Below are 23,838 nucleotides of genomic sequence, written 5' to 3' on the forward strand. Positions count from 1 at the left end.
AGCTATTCTTTATGCTTGATAAACCCTAAATTAAAGCTCTTTTATATCAGACCTAATGGGTTTTGTTTATTGCTTTCTTGCTTCTATATGAAAGAGAAATGGGAACTTATCAACATTCACGTTTCAGAGAAATGTGGTGAGAACAGAAAGGTCCATTTAATGCAGGTGTAGATAAGTAGAGCATGTTATTCAGCGGCAATGCTGCAGAAATTCCTTCTCTACCTGGAAGTCTCTATCTTCAACACATTTCCTTTTGGGCCAGATTTCAAGAGAGCTCACATTTGCCTACATGAAGTGGCTGGATTTTCTGAAGCACTCAGCATTCAGCAGCTCCCATTGAGAATTGTCTATTTTACCTATTTGCATAGTGGGGGCTGTTGAGTGCTGAGCAGTTTTGAAGATCTTGTCCTTATTTGGGAGCTGTTTTGAAATCTGGCCCCAATTGTGGGTGCTGAGCACTTTTGAAAGACTGACCCTTTAGACTGACAAAAGATGTTAGGATTGTCCTAAAAAAAAAATCTTTGCTAGCTTGTGAGAATCCTCACAACTCACTGAATAACTCTGTTGAGTATCTCTTGAAATCCATAAAGAACTGTTTCTAAGTATTCACACCAGAAAAGGAAAAGGAGATGCTCATCCTATAAATAAGAAGAATTATCCTAAAAGTAGGAAGATGGCAGAAAAAAAGCAGAAAGAGTAAGACTTAAGAACAGATTTTGCAGTTAAATCGGAACTAAAATGGACTTGATCATGTCGGCAGCTGTCACAAGTCCAAGAAAGCAAAGGACACAATCAACTTGATCTAACTGAAAAAAAAATGTTCTCAGGTGATTTTTGTGCTAAAATCTAAAGAGAATGCATTTCTGCCTTTATCACCATGTTTCCATAATATTGCTATGGGGAAAGCTTAGGGCTTGAAGACCTAAGGAAATGGACTGGAATAGCAATTTGGAATATTCCAGAATGGATTCCTTTGTGGACACTCTATTCTGAAACGAAAGTCACTTTATTCCACACAATAGCTTTTCTGCAATAACTATTCCCATTAATTTCCCTGTACCTACGAGCCGTTAGTCATAGAGTTTTGATGATTTACTATGAGAGCCACATTATCAAATCACTCAAACAGCAAAGCTTTACAATTAAACCCAGAGGATGCTTAGTACTAGCACGCTTTCTTCATGTCCAATCGCAACATGGAAACCAGCCTCAATGTCTATATAGCAATTTGACAGCCCCGAGCCTAACTCAGCTGACCTGGGCCAACCACAGGTGTTTGCTGTATAGACGTACCCTTAAGGCTAGTGTCTGCTCACACTAGTGCGTTTCTTGTACAAAGGCTCGATATTGCCAACATTTTATATAACTTCAATTTCAAGAAAGATGGATTGCTCAGGTGTATTGACATACAGGGGCAGAAAGCAACTTCTGCCTCTAGCGCAATATACTGATTCAAATCCAGCTAAGCTGGTAGTACTGAGAGTTGTTAGAAATGGCAGGCTGATTGCTTTTAGGAAGTGATTTGGCAATCTCAATCCAGTTCCTAGTGCACAGCTACCCACAACACAAAACCATCACTATCAGCATCATTAGCAGTCTCACGGCCACAGATTGAATGGTCCTGGGCAACGAACAAGCCTTCGCTCCCAACACTGTGTCAGAACATGGTAGTATCCTTTAAATAGTTGTGTGCCCACTAATGGCATTCTCTGTGCCCTATGTTTTAGAAGCCACCAGAAACCAGTTAGAGCAGCCGTACATATGTGGCTAGGCCTTGCATGTTTGTGTAGTTAGCGAACACAATTATTTGGGATCCAATTGTGCCCAGATGGTTTCTGCATAGTTATGGTTGTGCAAAGTTGACCAGACACAAACACCATATGCCCAGGCCATGGTTAAGGCACAGAGGCAGGGAAGCTTGAACTGCCACTTGCTGTCTGCATTGTGTGGATAAGCAGTGGACTTCATGTAGTGAAAGGATGAAAACACAGGACTTTCGAAAGCCCCTGAAGGAGTCTGATGCCTCACTCCCACTGAAAGTCCCATAGGTACTTTTGAAAATCTCACCCTTAGATTCTTAACAAAAACAACCACCTCTGATTGCCTGAAAAAAAGACCTACCCTCCATGGCACCTACATACCACATGGAGGGCACGTGATAAACACAACACACACCTTTCGGAGTAGATCTTTCTCCTTATCATAGGTGTCTTCAATAATCTTCCTTTCACTGTGGGATTTCTCGAGCTCCAGCCTGAGGCTCTCAATCTCTTTTTTCAAGTTTACAAGCTGGTTGGTATCCCCTTGATTCTGCCGATATTGCTCCAGCTCCTTCTTCAGCTTTTCCACATCAGTGGAATAGGCAGAGGTAAGTGCAGAGAGCTGCTCATTCAGGTGCCTGTATTCTTTGTTCTGCAAGCCACAACCCAGGAAAAAGAAAAGGACTACGTGAGCAGGACCAATTGCAAAAACAACAGATAGAAAAATCCCAAATGTGGTAGGTAATAAATTTTAAATAGTAGATGTCAGTGCGCATATATGCTCCCCTTTCCTAATTAATAAAGCAGACATAAGCCAAACCCAACTTAAAATGACAACAGGAAAACTTAATAGTAATATTTCTGTAACAATTATACAAGCATTTATTTACTTCGTTAAACTAGAAATAAATGCAAATAATATTTGTTACTTCTTGTAACAGAAACAGTAAACAACATTTTTATCACACCGTCAAAATAAGCAGCGTTGCTTAATGCAATTGGTTTGCAGTATTTTATGCTGCAGTTTATCTTTTTCCTCTCGGTACTTAATGCCTTCAGGATCCTGCTGTGACAATGAACTGTAATGTAATTGCAGGCTTGAGCACAAAGCTTTATGCCTCATCTGTGGGATGCAGTGGTTCAATAGGCCTTTTCACTCACTCTGATTTTTTTTTAACCTGTCATCAATTGCTCACTTAAGTAGCTTCCTCTAAAGAGTTTGAGATCTGAAAATTCACCGCCCCTTGGTTGATGCTTGTGGCTCAAATCAAAGTTAATGGGAATCACATCTCGTACAATTCCCTTGATTATTATTACAGTCAACCGCACAAAAGAATTTCTCTTTCTTCCCCCGAAAATTCACAGATCACAGCAGCATGTCCTCTTAGGTGAAAAGTCTATCAAATATCATTACTAGTATTACAGAGCTGTCTCCCTGGGTACCGTTGCTTATGATAAATAAGGTTATTTAAAAACTCTTCCTCTTTTCTTTTGTTTTTTTTAAAGTGATCTGCAAAGGATTTTTAAAAACTGGGTTTATGCCCTTTTTTGCTTCTTTTGCTGTATTAACAAAACCTGAAAGATTTTTTGTTTTTTAAATGTTTTTTCTCTGGTTGAGGTTTACTTGGTCTTCCCTGGCTTTGCTGGAGGATATGTTGATGGGTAGGAGTCATCTCAAGATGTATAGTATGAGCTCATGCACCTTGACAAAAGTGCTCTGTTAACTCTCATAATTTGGTGCTTTTGTCAAAGCTTCAGCTCCTGGAGTCAGGTGAGTACAGGAGAATCCCAGCTTTCATTTTGGTCAATTAAAGTTTCTAGCTCATGTGACTGCAGAGAAAAGCTTGAAAATTTGAAGCCTAAAGGCTCAAAAGCCAGAAGGCAAAAACAAAGAAGCCACAAATGTATTACAGGTGAGTCTCATCTTACGCTGGGGTTACGTTCCGCTGTCAGCGCGCAAAGCGAAAATCGCGTATGGTCAAAATTACATTGAGTGTAATGGCGGGCAGAATCGCCAGCACTACAGGTACAGTACTTAAATTGTTATTTTTCTCTCTCTCTCTCTTTTTTTTTTGCCAATCACGCAAAGCTGAATTTGTGCATGTTAAATGTGCGTAAGATGAGACTCGCCTGTATTTTTAAAGTCTCGTGATTTGGGGAGGCCCAGATTCATGATTTTTGAATGCCTGGGGTTGGCAATGCTGTGAAAGGGTCAGGGTATTAAATCTTTAACAATTATCTCCTTTGCCAAAATGGTCATTAGTCACTGAAGTTAAATAGGTGTTAAAAAACAAACACGAAGGCTGCAGCCCTGGCCACAATGAAGTCAATGGCCATTTCCAAAAAGGCCTGTTTAGAAGTAAAAGTTATGCTTTGGAGGTGAAGAACTGCAGCACATTCTCGCCAGCTCATGAAACTCTGACTCTTCCTCCTCTGTAAAGGCACTTGTGACCACTGTTTGCTCTCTTAATACTAAGTAAAGTTTTCTGCATGAGCTCCAAAGATAAGATTCTGGATCTGTCAGGTGACATTGTTTCAATACCCATAAGAATCAGGGCACTTTTCAGTCACAGAGACAAAAGAACATTCACCTTCCCAAATGCAGCAAAGCCACATGCATCTAGTATTGGTTGTCTGAAGCATAAAAGTCACCTGCACAGTACCAAAGCATACCTCTCTGAAAACCAGTGGGGTGTGTGCATGCATGCATGCATGTAAAGCTATGCAGATTCACAGTATGCTTCTTTGGAAACAGTCTCACAGGGGAGAATCACAGGCAGCTACGTTATAAGTATGTTTCATCACCTTTTTAGGACACACAACATGGAAGCATAAATGGCTAAAATAACAGGCCTGATGTGATGAAATGAGGTACCTGGGGGTAAAGTATGTTGTAGCAGGCCACCATCAAAATGAACAAGTTCAAATCCCTGCTCTATATCAGGGTGGAAATGAACCCAGGAGAGTACCCTTATTTACTGAGCTGAAAGTTTAAAGGGGCACTCTCAGCAGCACCACCTCCTCCCCATTTTGTAAATAAGGCAGAAGTCCCCTAGTGAATCAAGCGCACGCACACACATACACACACAAAATTGGCCAAAATTATTCAGCGAATTTGCAAATAGTTTTCGGTCAACCAAAACTGCATTTTTCAAATAAACTATTTGACTGGGAAAAAAAAACAAACGCCCGGCTCTAGCACAGCACTAAGCCAACTATTTCTATCTACCTATAAGCTTCCCAAGTCCTGCTTCTCAGCTGAATGATAACTCTGCATGATGCTTTGCCATTCAGGATCAGAAAAGCCAACAGTATCTGAAGATCATATCTCCTCTGTTTTTATCTCTGCACCCTTTTCCTTGCAGCAAATAATGACAAGTGGTTGAGGAACAATACAATGGATACCAGCAGAAAGTCTGGTTTGGCAGGAGCTTTCTTCTATAACACAGCAAATCCCCACCCAGGGGATCTGTCTCAGTGAGTTAAAATTTTTCTTACTTAATTCAGTGTGAGCTAAGGTTAAATGAGGACAGGCCCGTTTTTTTACAGATGAAAACAGGCTGGCGATTTTTTTCTCCTAGCATGCTGTAACCTTCACAAAAGCGTTCTTTATGCACTCTGCATGGACTACACAACTACAAACAGCTGGTAAATGGGCTCACTGTAGACTATCTTTTGTGGAGTTTAGATTGTAGTTTTGATTTGCATGCTGCTATGTAAGCTTCCCGTTCAGTAATCAAACTTGGGTGGCTAAGATAAGGCAACTAAGTCTGCATTTCGGTACTTGGGTCTCTAAATACCAATTTTAGGTACTTAGGTGTGGATGCAAGTGGCCCAAATTGGGCATTCTAATCCAGGCACTCAAGATTGAAAATTGGATTCACGGGTTCATTCACCACTGCCATAAGTGAGTGCCACTCATTTGAAGCTGAAAGCGGTGACATTGGCTCACAGTATTAATTACTGATGGCTTGATTGTCTGGACTAACTTATTTAAGACATACAAATTTCCTATCCTCTTCAATACTGCAAACAGCCAACAGGAACTCTTGTGTAGTACAGAGGCATGCGAGCTTTAAGGCTGTGAGAGACTGCACGTGATACAGAAGGTTTCCTGACTTGCCTCCAACAGAATGGCAAAAGGTACTTGCTAACGAACGGGTACCACAAACCCCAGCGCCTTTTATCGTCCGTGTATATGGTAACAAGAATGAGAACTTATCTGAAAACACCACCATCACCAAGTGATACAAGGAGTCAATTAAGGAGACTGTTTATCTGCAAAGGGACAATCGAAGAGCCCACATTAATAGGAATTTTTCCATCGCACAACTGAGTCATTTGGATGATTTCCAGCATTTGCCTTTGAAATGCTCATGTTATGTTGTCAAGCTACATGGACAATGCAAAACACATCTAATTAGAATAGCTCACTTACTTCCTCAATAGCGAACAGGGAAAATCCCTTAAACTGAATTCTTCTTGCTAAAAGACCTGTAACCAAGAAGCTATTCTGAAGCCTTCTTATGACAAACAGCACTTTGATTAATGACTTCATCTTTTCCAAAAGCCACCATACTAAAACTGTCTCTCAAACAGTCAGGCATCTGTCACTTAACGTAACATTTCAAAATGCAATGTATTTGTATTACAAAGATGGCTGGGTCAGGTTTAAAACAAGCCTATTCAAAAGGCTTTGCAAACTGTGTATTTATTCAATTTATTCGTTACCTTCTAGTTGGCTGTCAAATTGACTCCCAGAATATATGGTACGATCCAATGGAATGTAATAGTTACTCTGCATTCCAGATATTTGTTAAAGCAGGAAGCTTAAGAAAAACACTTTTTCCAAATTTATGTCTGAAGTATGTGTTTTAATTCTAGCTATTCTGGATTTTCAACCATGTGGTTTGAAACTGCCTGGTTTTACTTTTCACCGCAATCAACCTGGCGTATTTTTTCAGGAGAGAGGGTTATTCACCCTCTGCAATAACTGAGGTTCTTTGAGATGGGTGTCCCTGTGGGTGCTCCATTTCAGATGACTGTGTGTCCCTATGCTTTTGTTCAGAGAATTTCAGCAGCAGTGCTCGCCTGGGTTGCACATGCACTCTCCCAGTCTCGTGCTGTTGTCGGTGCCTATCTAGCGCACATGACCAGACCCTCCACTCAGTTCCTTCTCTACTGAAGTAGAGGGGAGGAGGGCAGGTAGTGGAGCACCCACAGATACCCATCTCGAAGAACCTGTTACTGCACAGGGTGAGTAACCCTCTCCTTCTTTGAGGAATGTCCCTGTGGGTGCTCAACTCCAGGTGATTGTTGAGCAGTGCCCTTCGGTGGATGGAAAGAGCTTCGGAGTTGCATGGGTAATTGATGACAATACAGTAAGTCCTACCAGTGTGTCCGATCTTGAGCCTGGTCTATCGCATAGTGCTCCGTGAACATGTACAGATACCCAGGTAGTTGCTTTGCATATCTCTATGATTGGTGCTTGTTTAAAAAGGCTACTGAGGTTGATAAGGACCTGGTGGAGTGGGTTTGGATCCCTGTTAGGGGTTGTAACTCCTTCTGTTGGTAACAAAGCTAAATGCACCCAATAAACTGAATGCACCCAGAGTCTGTTTGGAGCTAGCGGAACCTTTAGATCGGTCCAAAGTTGAAATGAAAAGCCTCAGTGACTTTCTGAAGGGCGTAGTTCTTTCAAGGAAGAACACTAGTGTGCGTCTGACATCCAGACCGTGTAATATTGAGTACCATTTGCTCCCATGGGATTTAGGGAAGAACAAGGGAAGATGGATTGGTTGGTTCAAGTGAAAAGAAGAAGGTACTTTGAGTAAAAATTTAGGATGAGGTCTTAGTGTGACCTTGTCCTTGAAAAAGATGGGTGTATGGGGTGTGCCATAAGAGCCCCACTTGTCAAGCAGACATGATCGCAACCAAGGCAGCCACCTTCTTTGATAGGTATGTCAGAGAACATGTTGCTAATAGTTCCAATAGGGCTCTGGTGAGGCAGCAGAGAACCAAGTTCAAGTCCCAAGGTGGGTAAGAACTCAAATTTCAGGTTAGACATTTCTGATATTCTTGAGAAAGCGTTTAGTTATAGGATGGGCAAATATAGATATCCATCCCAACCACCTTGCAGTGAAAAGAGGTAACAGACACGAGATATACTCTAAGGAAGCTAAGCGATAAGCCAGATTTTTTAAGTTCCAATATGTATTTTAATATCATTGGTAAGGGAGCAGTAACAGTCTGGGCTTGTTTGTTTCGGCAACAGATGTTGAATCTCTTCCATTTATGCAGGTAAGTATTACATGTGGTTGTCCAACTGCTGTTTAATAATATGTCCTTCACCTGTTCCAAGCAGGTCAGTTCATCATGATGGAACCAGAAAAGGGTCAGACAGAGCATGTAGGTGCCATGCTCTCAGGTGAAGCCTCTCCAGGTTTGGGTGGTAAACCTGTCCAGCATCCTGCGATAGAAAGGTTAGGTAGAAGGGGAAGAGTATGTGGCGTACATACTGCCATCCTCAACAGGTACAAATACCAAGTTTGTCTGGGCCATGTGGGGGATTTCATGATGACTTTGGCCTTGCTGGTCCTTATTCTGTGAAGCACCATTGATAGCAGGAGGATAGCCCGTCCCATTTGATGAAAAAGACATCCCCCAGGGATCAGGAGCCCAACTCTGCTCTCAAGCAGAATTGCAGGCATTTGTAATTATGAGATGTCGTGAAGAGCTCTATGGATGGGACCTCAATGTCTGAATATGCTCTGCAGAACTGTATTGTTTAGTTCCCACTTGTTCCCTGGGAGAATTCTCTGCTTAATGTACCTGTTGTGGTGTTTTAACATCTTAGGAGATATGAGGCTAATATACTGACATTGTGCCGGACACACCAGTTCCACAGTTTAATGGCTTCAGTGCAAAGGGAGTGTGATCTTGCCCCTTCCTGTTGGTTTAGATAAAACACTCCAGCAATCATCATTACCTTTATGGTCTCAATTCTGATCAAGGGTAGGAAGTGCAAGCATGCATTGAAAACTGTGTGCAGTTCCAGGTGTTTTATGTGCAACAATGTCTCAGAAGAAGACCATCTGCCCTGAATTGTGTGGTGCTGTAGGTGAGGGCCCTTCCCAGACTATCAAGGAAGCGTCTGTTGTGAGAATCATTTAAGGTGGAGTCTGTGTGAAAGGGACTCCCACACACATGTTGTGGGGTTGGGTCCATCAGTGTAGAGAGTCTTTGACTTTGAGTGGCATGGTGAGGCACTTGTTCAGACTGTGTCTTTATGGAATGTAGATGGTTCTTAGCCAGTCCTGAATGCAGTGCATGAGAAGTCCTGCGTGTCATACCACAAATGTGGTTGCCGCCATATGACCTAATAGTTGGAGGCAGGTCTGTGCTGATATCTGTGGACTGCTCAGTAATGTGGAGATCAGATTGACTATAATGACAAGTCTGTTTGTTGGCAGTGACACTTTGGCCTCCAGAGCACTGAGATGGGCCCCAATGAAGTCCAGTTTCTGCACAGGTGTCAGTGTTGATTTTTGTATGGTTAGTTGTAATCCCAACTATGAAAAGAGGGCGACTGTCCTGTGAGTAATGTCCACGGCATGTGCCCAGGTGAGTGCCTTTAGTAGCAAACGTCCAGATAGGGAAATATTATTACCCACTGCTTGCGGACGTGTGCAGCCACTACCGCAAGAATTTTGGAAAACACCCATGGTGCTGTTGAGATGCTGAAAGATAGAACTTTGTACTGACAACGTTCTGTCCTTGGAATAAATCTGAGAAACCTCCTGTGAGTGGGATGTATAGTTACGTGAAAACAGGTGTCTTGGAGGTCGAGGGCCGAGAACCAGTTCCCCGTTCCAATGCTGGTATTACTGTTAGCATGACCATCCTGAACCGCCGGACCTTTACAAATTTATTGAGTTTTCTGAGGTCTAGAATAGGTCTCTCCCTCGTTCTTTTTCTGGGTTAAGTAGTAGTGGGAATAAAAACCCTTCCCTCTGTGTTGTGATGGCACCTGTTCCACGGAGAACAGATGTAGGAGGTGGTTTACTTCTTGCTGTAGAAGATGTTTGTGAGAGGGGTCACTGAAGAGGGATGGTGAGGGAGGGTGAGTAGAAGGGATGGAGGTGAAAGGGCCTGAACAGCCTGTTTGCATTATTTCTAGAACCCATTTGTCCAGGGTGATGGATTTCCATTTCGAGCAGAAAAGGGTCAGACAGTGTCTTACATGGGGAATGGTCAATGATGGTGTCAGCACTGAGGAAGTGGGAGGTCGCTTGGGCCCTCAACCAAACCCTCCAAATTGCTGTTTTGAGAGGGTTGCTGGGACACCAATGACTGAGGTGCAAGTGGTCAGTGCCTTGGAGGTCTCGGTCTGTGCTTTTGTGTGTCGTATTCCTTCTGTTGTTGGGCATACGCGGCAGACCTTGTCTGCTGGAAGGGATAGTATTTACCCTGTTTTTTTCTTGTGATAGGTGTGTATATCCCCTGGGTACAAAGGGTTGCCCAAGAGTCCTTCAGGGTGTGGAGGGACTCGTTGGTCTTTGTTGGAAAGAGCTTCTAGCCATCAAAAGGGAGGTTCTCCATTGTGGATTGTACCTCCCTTGGGAAGCCAGACTGGTGGAGCCACGAAGCTCATTGCAAACGATGGTGGTGGCCATAGAGTGTGCCACCACGTCTGCTGTATCTAGAGATGCCTATAAGGCATTTCTGGCTAGGAGATGGCTCTTGGAGATGATGGCTTTACATTGGTCTCTTTTGTCTTCTGGTATGTAATCAATAAAGTCTGAGAGTTTGGAATAGTTTGTATGGCTATATTTTGCCATCAGTGCACTGTAATTTGCAATCCGAAATTGAAGAGCGGCTGATGAATAGGCCTTGAGGCCAAAATGATCTAATTGTTTCCATGCTTTGTCATATGGTGTGGATCTGGATTGGTCTTGTCTGCCTCGTTGACTGACAATGTCAACAACTAAAGAATTCAGTGCGGGGTGAGAAAATAAAAAGTCCATCCCTTTTGAAGGAATGCAATACTTTTTATCTGCTCTATTTGCAAGTGGGTGGTATTGTTGTCTACCATATGTTTTTTGCCTGCTCCATAAGAACTTCATTTATCAGAAGCGCTATTTTTTATGAAGATGAAGTTCGGAGAATATCCAGTAATTTGTGTTGGGACTCCGGGACCTCCTCTACAGGGATCTCCAGGGAATTGGCAATTCTTTTGAAGAGCTCCTGGAAATGTTTGAAATCATCAGAAGTTGTGAGTGGTCATAGCATTATGGCCTCTTCTGGGGAAGAGGAGGAAATGTTGGCCGATGATGTTGTTTCCTGCTCCAGGGCCACCTCCTGTTCCTCAAAGCTTTCCCCCAGAGGTTCTGATGGTGTAGCCAGTGAAGGTGGTGGGGGAAATCTAATCCTCTCCCTGTAGGAGTTTGGGGGCCAGGCATATTGTCTCCTGTGTGCCCTCCATGGGTTCCAGTAGGGCCACTGCATGGGGAATGGCATAGGTGGTGGCATCTATGGGTGGCCATTACCTGGTCTGGGTGTCAACCCTGTGGTAAGACTTAGGCTGTACAGGTAAGCCTATGCTGAAGTAGTTTGGATGGGAGAGGAGTGGTGAAGGTGTGGTGGGTTGACACGGGACCATGCATACCAGAGATACATTGGTATCAAAGAGTGGTGATTCTGGCATCGCTGAGATCAGTAAGTCTTTCTGGTGCAGGAAATGGTGCGGTGCCGGTAGTTTCAGTGCTGAGGTGGTCGGCACCAACGATGTTGTTGTGCTTGCAGGCGTCAGTGCTGACACACGAGCGCTCTGTGCTAAGGGGGCAGAATGTGGCGCCATAGCCTGTGGAGACTGCATCGGTGCTGCATCTTTAGGCAGCTCTGTTGGTGCTGTGGCAGAGGAGGTAGGCTTCTGTTTGCCTCTCAGCCTGCCAGCTTCGGGAATACAAAAAGATTATAATCATCCTAAACTAGCTATCGATTTTAATCATTGCTGGGAGCGCGGTCTCAGGCCAAGGATGGTTGAGAAGGAACTGAGGAGGGTCTGGTCACGTGCGCTAGATAGGCGCCGACAACGGCGTGAGATGGGGAGACGCATGCATGACACAGATGAGCACTGCTGCTGAAATTCTCCAGTCAAAGGTGCAGGGACATGCATTTAGCTGAAGTGGATAACCCACAGGGATGCTCCTCAAAGGAGAAATTTTAGGTACTATCTATGTGACATCTGGTCGAACTGTGTTCCAGAATGTGATTTCATCATCTTTCCATTTTTTCAGCTAGCAAAGCTATGACACATGGTGACAGCTAGGTTAATCTTGGTAAACGAATGCAGTGAAACAAGCTTTTCCTATTCTTGTGCTTTTGATTGATCAGTGAAATATGTCTCACATTAATCATCAGCATGCAGGAAATCTCTACAAATTAAGCAAGAGCATTAACTCCCATAGTTCTTACTCATTTACCAAGCATTCTGCTGCATTTATTTAGATTTCTTAAAAGCATAATCAGTAATCTCTTGGCACGTGTAAAAATATTAACAGAATTAAACAAGGAAGTTTAAGTGGCACAATGCCAAAAAAAACACTTCCTCAACCACTGAATTCAAAACCCCATAGCCACTATACCTCAGTACCTTCCCTCCAGATCAGAGAGGGATGGGGAAACAAACAAAAAATCCTCCACCAAACAGACTTTGCAGCATGTCCCAGCTTTGGCAGACCGAGGGCAGGAAGTGAGTTCATGGAGAATAGGTCCATCAACAGCTATTAGCAAAGATGGTGAGGGATGTAACCCCATGTCCCTAGTCACTTGATTGCCAGAAACTAGGAGTGAACATCAGGGAATGGGTCACTCACTGATTGCTTGTTCTGTTCATTCCCTCTGATGCATCTGGCATTGGCCACTGTCAGAAGACAGGATATTTGGCTAGATGGACCATTGGTCTGACCCAATATGGCCGTTCTTATGTTCCAGAGGCGAGGACCTTTCATTGAGAATGCCCTGGCAGCAGCTAGCTCAAGTGCTGGAATCCACCCTGAAATCATTCAGAGAGTGGCAGTCTCTAAGGTAGGCTGGGCCCATGCAGAAGACAACACAATACTTCAAAAATCAACACCTTAAACTTCATCAACTGGCAGCCAGTGCAAAGCATAGCACGCTACTTATGGGAAGTTGCATTGAACAAATGGTAGCCACATTCTGCAGTAGCTGCAATTCTCGGGTGTGCTGAAGGTATAGCCCCACGTAAACCACTCTGGAACAATACTTGTTACATAAAGTCTAGTCAGCCACTCATTTATCCACTTCCCAAATTCTGTCTGCATGATACATGCAAGACAGAAACAGAACCAAAGTCGTTCCAATAGTCTGTACTCTGGAGCTCACCTGATCATCTATCTTCCTCTGAAGCTGAACCACCTTGTTCTCCATGCCGATATTGAGTTTCTTCAAATGCTGTGCAGACCGTGCTTCAATCTTCAGTTTCTTCAGCTCTTTCCTGGCCTTCATGCGCCTGAAGTAGCATTGGATGACCACAGCCGCACACTTGAAGTGGAGGAATCGCTTACGAGCCAGCCAGGCCCGGGCATGTTTCTGGATGATGGCAGCTTTGTGCTCCAAAAGGATCTAGAAAACATGCAGAAACAAAAGACCATCAGAAGCATAATCAGTAATCTGCAGTAATGCAGAAACAAGACAATCTGGAACATAAAACAAAGCTGCTATTAGTTAGTAACAATGGCCCAATTGAACTTACTGCACAGCACTGCCCTGTTTGTTCCCCTCACATTTCTCCTTTGCCCCAAAAGGAATTGAAGTAACATCCCCCCATCTTTACATTATTCTAGTAAAACAGTTGCTGGAAGAGATGAATGATCATCTAATTGCTATTATTTTAGAGGGGGCTTCCCCCCTTTTTCATATTTTCCATCTATCTTCAGTACTTGTATGGCCACTATCACTATACTATCAGAGCACCTCACAAATATTGATGCATTTACCCTCACAACACCCTTGTGAGGTAGGGAGAGGCTGTTACCACCATTTCTACAGATGAGGAACTGAGAGGCTGAGCGACCTTCCCAAAGTCACACAGGAGTCCATGGAACAACAAGGAACTAAGGAGGCGCTATGCAAGTTTCTCCACACAGCTCTTCCGATGCTTCTTAGTCTTCACTTACAGCACTCTATAATTTTGGTCTAGGCACTTTCACGAATACAGGCTGCTGTAGAGATGTGGATGGCTGTTTCCAAGGAATAAACAGGAGACCTACTAAATTCACTTACCGATCTAATGAAATTTTATACTAAGATCTTCTGAGGGCAACAGGGGAGTATACTAACCCACTGTGCCAGATGTGGCAATACATGGAGCCACACATCAGCTGTAAAGTTTGCATTTGGACCCAGCTCTCTATCTAAACTTCCCTAAAGCTTGAGGGTGTCTGGATAGAGATGCTTGGTTTCCACCTAACTGATTGTTGATTGTTAAGGTTTGAGTTCTCTTGAATAGTTAAAAAGAATAGCGTTTCTGAACAGTGGTAGAATAGCAGCCCTGTAGATGGACATTTCCTATCTACAAAACAGGTATTGCATGAGCAATGACATTGTGAGTCTCCCCAATCCAATGGGTATCAGCTGGGGCCTGCAGGGATCTCCCAAGTGTCTAGTTCAGTCTACATGCCCATTCATTTTTTACCTCTTTTCTAGACCGAGGGTACAAGTGACCTTACTTATTATCAATTGTAGTGATGCCCTTTGGAAACTGGACTGAAACCACTGAACAGCCATCAGATAGTAATCATTTTTGGTGACTACCAGGTGGAGCTGGATCTCAGCTGATGACTTTGAGGTGGAGGGTTCCCTATGCCATTATCCGTCTCCAGAGCCCAGCAGTCCTTTCCTGTGTCATTTATTATGATCATCAACATCACTTATTTCCTTTCACTTGGCATCTGTTACCGTCTTAAAATTAATGGAGATCATTAATTAAAAAGGCAATTACAGTAAATGTGAAAGCAACTAGCCACCTTTCATTTAAGCTTGACTTTAACAGACAGTAGCATGGCTCAGACATGTACATTTTTCCTCAGGTAAGATTTTCACTGGATGTGTTACATCAGATGACATTTCCTGATTTCCACTATGTCCGAACGCATCTGTTTGTGTGAATAACTTCATTAAGCTAATCCTTTGAGGCGCTGCTGCCTAATCATTTCTGCTCGCACAGCTTTCGTGCTGCAATATTTGCAGTTAATACTTGGGAACTCCAGAAATACAAAACCTCACAATTTGGGAAAAAGATCAAAGCGTCCTCAATAAATACACGAGTGGACTGAACTCTTGGTAGATAAATTTAAAGGCATCTCTCCCTAATACAGTGACATTTTGTGAAGTAGTAGTACCTTGTGGTAAATTTTCCTTACAAACATGCCCCGAGCGAAGGCCTGAATAGTGATAGTGGCGTTGCGGATCTTCTGGAAAGCATGAAGGATCCTCAACATTCGGTATTGTTTCTGGAAAATGATGGCAGCTCTTGTTTTCCTTAGGTAGTCCACCAATCTGTGAAGTGCAATGAAGAAGAGGTTAATGGTAATAAGTATCAGAGGGGTAGCTGTGTTAGTCTGTATCCACAAAAACAACGAGAAGTCTGGTGCATCTGAAGAAGTGGGGTTTTTACCCATGAAAGCCTATGCCCAAATAAATCCATTAGTCTTTAAGGTGCCACCGGACTCCACGTTGTTTTAATGGTAATAGTAATTCAGTTCCAAATGTCACCCATATCTATACACAACATTTTTGCCATAGCTGGTATTAAGCGGCATTAGCAAACAATCCTTCATTGATGAGTTGTTTGACACTATTTGAGAGAGAAAAACAGCAGTAAACTCAGGAAAAGAAGCTGATGCCATCTCTCCTGTTAAATTAGTGGTGATGTACATACATCCATTAAAGGCTTGCTGTATCTGGGGATATTTGAAACACTAACAGCAAATGTAACTGCTGTTAATTTGGAACTGCTTTTAGTACTTCTCTTTAAAAAAAAGTTTATTTTTTCCATCTCACTCTGTCTCTCGGTTTCTTTTTTTCCCTGTCTTAAATTCTCAAAACATTAAGCCGTCATCATCATCAAGGTTAGTTATTCCAGTCCCCTACTACCAAAAACAAGGAGTAGTACAGCATGTTCACTGGTTACAAGTACATTGAGCAAAACAACAGCAAATTGATTTGACATTTAAAGCAATGCGCACTGGTTTGGCAACATTCATGAGCAGGACTCCAAGCGATTCATACACAGTGGATAATTTGGGAAGTGGTTAGTACCCTTGTGTGTTGCTGCCATTCTGAGACTATATGGGGAAAATGTATGACCAATTTATTGTTAAATCTCTTAATAAATATCCATAAAACCACAGTTTAGTTTGATGGTTAGCTTGTTTCACTGATTTTATGATGTATTCATTGCCCTCAGCATGAAACATCAGACTTGTATTTGCTTTGGTTTTACAGGTTGTGTTAAACTTTTTGTCAACATTAAATTTAAAAAAGGCTCTTTGTATGGGCCCTTGCATTCCTTCTTACAGACACACAATGCCTCACTGCATCGCACAGAACTGGCACCTCTTAACCAGGGAGGGGAGGCAAGAGCAAAAAGGCTGTTTATCCAGCAACACCATTCTCTATGCACCCAGCACGAAGAGATGGATCGCACAGCAAGGTCATCTCAAAGGAAGCAGAGGGTTGAAGTAAGGTCAATCAGGACAGAACTGTAGCCTGATTTAGACTGCAATGATAATATTAATTTGGATAATATGGGAATTTAATTTATTAATTTAATTATTTCATTTTAATAATAATATTTATCATCATCAATATTAATTAGTATGGGTTTTAGGCTCGCCAATCTGTTTGAACAGAAGATAAAAAGTTCTTGTCCTGAATCAGGCTCCACAGAATTTATAAAGGACCCTCGGGGGTATGACAGGAAGCTCACATTGAGACAGATATAGCCTTAAAGACTTATTAAAATTAATAATAGTAAGTAAATGGTAAAATACCCAGAGTTATAAAGTTCCAATTGCATTACTGTTATTCAAAAGATACATATGATAATATAATATTATATGCAACAAAGCTTTGGTTAATATACTTGTAATGATCAAGTGATCTCTCTCCTGCCATCCATCTCCATCCTCTGACAAACAGAGGCTAGGGACACCATTCCTTACACATCCTGGCTAACAGCCATTAATGGACTTCACCTCCATGAATTTATCCAGTTCTCTTTTAAAGGCTGTTATAGTCCCAGCCTCCACAACCTCCTCAGACAAGGAGTTCCACAAGTTGACTGTGCGCTGTGTGAAGAAGAACTTCCTTTCATTTGTTTTAAACCTGCTGCCCATTAATTTCATTTGGTGGCCCCTAGTTCTTGTATTATGGGAATAAGTTAATAACTTTTCCTTATCTACTTTCTCCACTCATGATTTTGTATACCTCTATCATATCCTCCCTTAGTCTCCTCTTTTCCAAGCTGAAAAGTCCTAGCCTTTTTAATCTCTCCTCACATGGGACCCGTTCCAAACCCCTAATCATTTTAGTTGCCCTTCTCTGAACCTTTTCTAGTGCCAGTATATCTTTTTTGAGATAAGAAGAACACATCTGTATGCAGTATTCAAGATGTGGGTGTACCATCGATTTATATAAGGGCAATAATATATTCTCTGTCTTATTCTCTATCCCCTTTTTAATGATTCCTAACATTCCTAACATCAACTTTGCTTTCTGAGTAAAAGGTCTTAATATAGATATGCTAACTTTGCTTTAGCTTAACATACAGAATATGGCATGTAGGTCTCTTGCATTACAGCCAAACTTACTTTAATATAAATCTATAAACCTATTACAATAAACCAAATACTTAAACTATAAGAAAAGATATATATATATATATATATATACACACACACACACATACAAGCAGGTAGGTTAGTTCTATAGGCTACAGAATGTGAATATGGAACACCAAGTAGTAAGATTCCTCTCTCCCTCTTCCCGCTCTTTCCCCACTCCAGCTCTAGAAGTCATGACTGCTTGATACACAGGGACTCAATGAGATCTCAAAGAATCTTCACTTTCGTTTAGAATTGTCAGGAGAAATGTACCATACAACCTCCTACTTGGGTTGTGCTTGGTTGCACTAGGTCTATAATCCTCTTCCACTGTGCACTGTTTGCACAAAGCTTGCCTTATGAAGGCACATTCCTAAGATATGCCATTCACCTGGAAGGTCCGTGTTTCCTCATCAGCTGATACGAAGGAAATGCAGCCCCAACACTGTAAGTGACCCTTTATTTCAACTCCTAACAATGCCAGGGAGTTTGCATTATGGCAGCACACTCCTGGGCATGAAAGGTTTTCAGGCTGTGTTTTCCCAGCAAGTTCCAGCCACAGCTGAGGGAAAGGGATAGCCAGTCTTCCCTGATTCCCCATCACAGGGCCAAGGTCTTAGAAACAACATGTCCCTAGCAGTCCCAATATAGGTAGGCAGAGGGATGGGGTTGAACTGATCTATGCAAAAAGGAGCAAGAGGGTGGGAGGTAAATAAATAATATTTAAAAATGTGTGTCACTGTCAAATGTTGCACAACGTGAATCGATGTAATTGGGTGAGATTAATTACTGCTACCCGGGTCCTCTTCCTTCCCTCCCCTTCTATTTGTCATCCTCACTTGTTATGCCTCAGCTTTAGGTAGACTGTTAGGTCTTTGGGGCAGGGACCACATCCATGTGTTTGTACAATACCTGCCACCATAGAGCCCCGATTAGATCGTGTGTGCATTACTGTAATAATAACGAAGTACTGACTGGACATGAGTTGCGGCCACTACGTGAGGCATCTGTGACTGTTATAAATAAAATCACCCCACTCTCTGGCTCTGCTCATCACCATATTTTCCATGAGGTTTTTAACATTTCATAACTGAAAACAGAATGAAGCGAATTCAGTTACGACAACTCTAAATATACAGCCGCAATATAGCAAGATTTACAGGAAATCAGTGTGTCACCTCTGAAGGGACAGAGATTCCTCAACCTCAGCCATCCAAATTAACTGATAAAAATCAACATCCACTCAGTAAACCAGGAGAAAAGGACAGACCGTGTTTAAAAGACAGGATGCCTGAAGAGTATGCTTAGCATCTTGTGTCACCCAAGTACAAACAGGGTTAATTGGGCTGCAGCTTATTTTGCAGCACCTCTGAATGGAAAACATGAACTCAGAGCCAAGGAACAGATTACTGCTCAGCAACCATTCAGCTAACAGACTGAATTCCATCTAGAGAAATCTGAAATGGGGTTGAAGGCAGACAACATAAAGGATCAAAAACCCCTCTCTGGCACATGAGATTGCTAGTCCAGTAGCAAGGATTTTTAATAAATCTATTCATGGGTAGCACAATAGCTAACATCGTACCTATCATTAAGAAAGGGGGTGGGAAAGGTGATCCAGGCAATTACAGACCTGTTATTCTGACCTTAGCGATATGCAAGGTTTTAGAACAAACTGCTTACTCCTAATAACCTTTTCAAGGTGGTTATTCATACAGCTGGGTTGGGAGCCTTTCCCTACAAATTTCTTCCCCCTTACTTAGGATGCAAATTTCAAATAATTTTTGTATAGCTCATTTGAAGAAATTCCAAGTTTTTATTCCTCTCTCTCCTTTAAACAGACAAACCCTTCAATACCTGTATTCCAGTCACGAGGGCTACTCCATCTTGTTTCTGTAACTCCTGTAATACCTGATTTGACTTCCTGTACCTGTAGTTACAGTTCCTCCATTTTATTGCCCAAGCTCCTTGCATTCGTGTGCAAGCAACTCCGTTCTTTCCCTTGGACCTCACCAGGTTTTCTAGCTTGTGGTGTTCCATTATCCCTTACTATATCTTCAGTTAGGGGATTTTCCTGCTCCTGAATACTGAAGCCAGGTATGGTGATTTCACGAGTCTCTCAACCTTCTCCTCTCATCTCCCAGTTTAAAGCCCTTCCTATCAATCAGGCCAGGCTTGATCTCAGAAGGTTAATATCCTAGGTAGTCAAGTGGAGCCCATCAGTTGATAAGAGTCTTCTTTCTGTAAATGCCTCCCAAAGGTCGATCATCCCAAAGCCTTCCACAGAGCACCAATCCTTGAGCCATCTGTTGATCTTCATTATCTTGTCACGCCTTCACCATTATTCTCTAGGGACCAGAATTACTCCTCTGAATATCACCTGAGCTTCCATTTCATTAAGTGCCTTACCCAGCTGAGCATTCCAATCCATTCCAGTGAGAATCCAGAAGTGTGATTCATCCTGACATGCAGCACCATCAGTGGATTTTTCCTCCCTCCCATCATAATCCTCTTTAGCCTCACATCCACATCTCATGCCCTTGCTCCTGGCACAGAGCACACACTTCTGTTTTCTGAATCTGGTCTGGTGACATGCCTGTCAATTCTTTGGAGTGTTTAGTCCTCACTCACATGCACCTGTCTCTCCCTGGTGCTTGTATGACCCTGTTTTATGTTCTCAGTCACAGCCCCCTCATATCATATTCCCATTCTTCCTTAGGTTTCAGTCCCTGGCTATCTCCATCTCTTCTGCAGGGATTGGCGCCCCTTCTTTTCTTCCTCACCTTCTGCCTGTTTCTCCTCCTCATTCCCCAGTGCAGCAAATCTGTTACTCAACTCAATTTTAACACCGATAGCTGGTGTCCTCCTCTAACCTGTCCCCATATCACATTCTTCCATGGATTATCCTTCTCTTTTGGCAGTCCACCCTCCAGGTCCTTTTGTTTGGCAGGTGTCCACAAAACTTGGGTTGTCTATCACCTCCTCTCTCCTTTCCTGCATTACACCTTCAAATTCCTGCCTGAATTCCATCATTGTCTCCAGCCACATCTCTAATCCTTGAATCTTCTCTGCCATGAGCTCTACCAGGTGACATTTCAAGTCATGTTTTCACTATATATATATATACATATACATATACACACACACATACATATACATATATACACACACTGGTGCAACCCCCATAAACAGTGCATTAACATAAGAGAGAGCAGACAGGGCTGTTAGGATACAGATATTCAGGCCTGTCTGCAAAGGCCTATACTTTAAGAATTTAGGTGAATTCTTATCACTTAGCTAGTTACAGAGGTACAAAACAAGAATCAAAATCAGTCTGCCTGTTTATAGGCCTTCTCTCACTATGATAGTCTAAGGCCTTGTTCTTAGGCTAAGGCCTTTGGCTAAGCAGCAGAGGCAGCCATAAGTTGGGACGCGTACGGTCACATCCTCACATTCCAAACTAGTCACATTGAAATAAGGCAATCTGGGGCTGTTAGAAAGGTGATCCGATCTATCACCACCAGAGAAAGGGAAGAGCCTAGAAGATTTAAAGAAAACGTAGTTTGATAGCATCCTGTCTGGCAAGAACTCACTTATCAATAGCTGGGGTGTGAAATCCTCCTTTCTTTGTTGTTCTGTCACTGCACTCTCCACTTCCCTATTGTTTGTCTGTATAATCTCTGTCTGGTTCCGGGATTGTTTCTGTCTGATGTATAATTAATTTTGCTGGGTGTAAACCAATTAAGGTGGTGGGATATAATTGGTTAAATAACCATGCTACAATATGTTAGGATTGGTTAGTTAAATTTCAGTAAAATGATTGGTTAAGGCATAGCTAAGCAAAACTCAAGTTTTACTATAGAGTCTGCAGTCAATCAAGAAGTAAGGGGGTGGGGAATTGGAATCATGTTCTGCTAAGGGTGGGGAAAATGGGAACAGGGACACAGGTAAGGCTCTGTGGTGTCAGAGCTGGGAAGGGGACACTGAGGAAGGAAATTGGAATTATTGCTTGCTGGAAGTTCATCCAACATTGAATGGTTTGCACCTTCGGATTTCGGGTATTGTTGCTCTCTGTTCACATGAGAAGGACCAGGGAAGTAAGAGGGTGAAAGAATAAGCCCTCTAACAAGGGCTAAAAGAATTTAGGTGACCTTCCCAAAAATCATAGGTAGAGTTGGGGACAAAACCAAGGAATTCTGACTCCCATGCCCTTATTCTTACAGCTATACCACATTGTCCATGGTCTACATACACATAGAATGGGCTTTATTTTCACAGGTGCAGGACACCTGCAACTCCCGATAAAGTCAATGGCAACTGCAGGTGCTTAGTGCTTCTGAAGATAAGTCAGGTCATGTACTTGTGATATCAAGATCTGCTCTAGGAATTATTTTGGGGAAGTTCTATGGCTTGTGTTATGCAGGAGGTCAGACTAGATGATCACAATGGTCTCTTCTGACCTTGGAATCTATGAATGTACCCAGGTTTCATAACACAAGGGATATCAGATAATTGAGTAGTTCTAATAAGAGAGCTGGAACTATTCTCCACTCTATAGTTCCCAGCTAGTCATTCTCTAGAGATGACGCTTACCTGCGAGCCAGGTGTCCTCGTGTATACCTCTGGATTGTTATTGCAGCATTTCTCATCCTTCTGTACTTCACCCTCTGCAGCCAGCCCCGCACTGTCTTCTGTATCATGATAGTAGCAGCTCTGAATTTATCTGCCCGCAGTTTCTCCAGATATGCCACCTGGCCCGCACGGAAAAAGATCTTGGTACGTCCAAACTGGAACTTGTCAGGATCCTTTTCAAAAGCATAAGGGAAACTGAGTTAAGACAAACATTTTCCTGAGGAGTCTATGCATTTGCTCAACATTATAAGGATGGTAAGAGTGAATAAAATTTACCAATTCCATTCCCATATCGGTTCAGCTGGCTTAAACAAACTTTATCCCACAGCACCAGTTTCAGCATATAAAGCCAACAATCCCAATTTTCACATATTTGCACTAACAGCTGACAAGAGTTAAGGACCAAATCCCAGTCCCACTGAAGTCAATGGGAGTTTTGCAACTTACCAGGAATTGTCCTAACTAGGCATTGGCAGGGACCATAAAGGTTTGTCACCTTGCTCTGGAACACAGATGGTGTTTTCAGATCAAGGGGCATTCTTCATGTCATATCACAACTGCATGAGGTAGGGCATTGGCATTGCTGGACCTTGGTCCTTTCTGTTTCCAGTTTCTGTATTTCCATTGTAGTCAATGAATATGAAAACTGGATGTAAACACTTTCTTGGAATGTTATCCTCTCTGACAGGGTGAAAAACAAAAGCTTGTTCTCCTCCATTTTGACAAAACTTAAGAGATGAGCTAGAACCAAAATTTCCGAGCCAAAGACTCCCAAACTGTGTGTGGGAAATGAGAGGAGGGTCAAAATCTGAACCCGGATCTGTGCCAACACTCTAAAAGTGGCCCCACTCCTTACAAATAGGCTAAGACAAACCCACAGACTGAGTGTATGGTCAAAATCTGGACGCAAAAGCTGCATTTTGCAACTTTGGATCATCTCTTTAGAAAAAAAAAATCAAGGCTGCGATCCTGCAAAGGTGTGCATGTGCTTTAACTTTACCCATTGTGAGTAGATCCACTGACATCAACAGGACATGTCAGTGAATAAAGTTGAGTCTTTGCAGGACCGGGGCCTCAAGAAAACAACGAGCCAAACTGTCAGAGGCCTCAGCAACAAAAAAGGCCTCAGAAATAAAAATTTAATCACAGAGGAAAAAAAATCATTGGAAAATATCCTTAAATTTAAAAATGAACTCAAATGGTCCCCAAGGAGCCTGAATAATGACAAACTGAACCTCCCTCAGCTAGAGCTTGTTAATTTTTTTTTTTAAAAGGACAGAACAAATGAATAATTGGAAAAGAAATCTCCGTGCCTAGACTGTTCCCACAGTATGTGACCATTAAGAATTTCTCATGCAGCAGACATCTCATGTTTGTTGCATTTTCTCTTCATCGTTTGTATGAAAAGGTGATTGGTGACTGGCTTTGGGGGTGTCTGTGCAGTGAGAGATAGGCTCTTTGGTCACTCTGTCTCTTGACCGGGATTCCTCATGCTGTACGCCATGTGTGAAGCTGGGACTCTAGGATTTTATTCCAAT

The 23,838-nt window shown here is 42.5% G+C and overlaps 1 protein-coding gene across 2 annotated transcripts in view; it reads right to left on the reverse strand.

Moving 5' to 3' along the window:
• MYO5B (myosin VB) overlaps positions 1 to 23,838 on the reverse strand; it is a 353,047-nt gene that overhangs the window by 67,909 nt on the left and 261,300 nt on the right. For both annotated transcript variants that reach the window (XM_045022478.1, XM_045022477.1), the window contains exons 19-22: positions 22,262 to 22,473; positions 15,185 to 15,341; positions 13,167 to 13,406; positions 2,176 to 2,412 (exon numbers count right to left, since the gene is read on the reverse strand). In XM_045022478.1, the coding sequence (XP_044878413.1) occupies positions 2,176 to 2,412; positions 13,167 to 13,406; positions 15,185 to 15,341; positions 22,262 to 22,473 (846 nt within the window). The remainder of the gene's footprint in view (positions 1 to 2,175; positions 2,413 to 13,166; positions 13,407 to 15,184; positions 15,342 to 22,261; positions 22,474 to 23,838) is intronic.

The sequence above is a fragment of the Mauremys mutica genome, chromosome 6 (assembly GCF_020497125.1).
Source record: "Mauremys mutica isolate MM-2020 ecotype Southern chromosome 6, ASM2049712v1, whole genome shotgun sequence".
Classification (NCBI taxonomy): Eukaryota; Metazoa; Chordata; order Testudines; family Geoemydidae; genus Mauremys; species Mauremys mutica.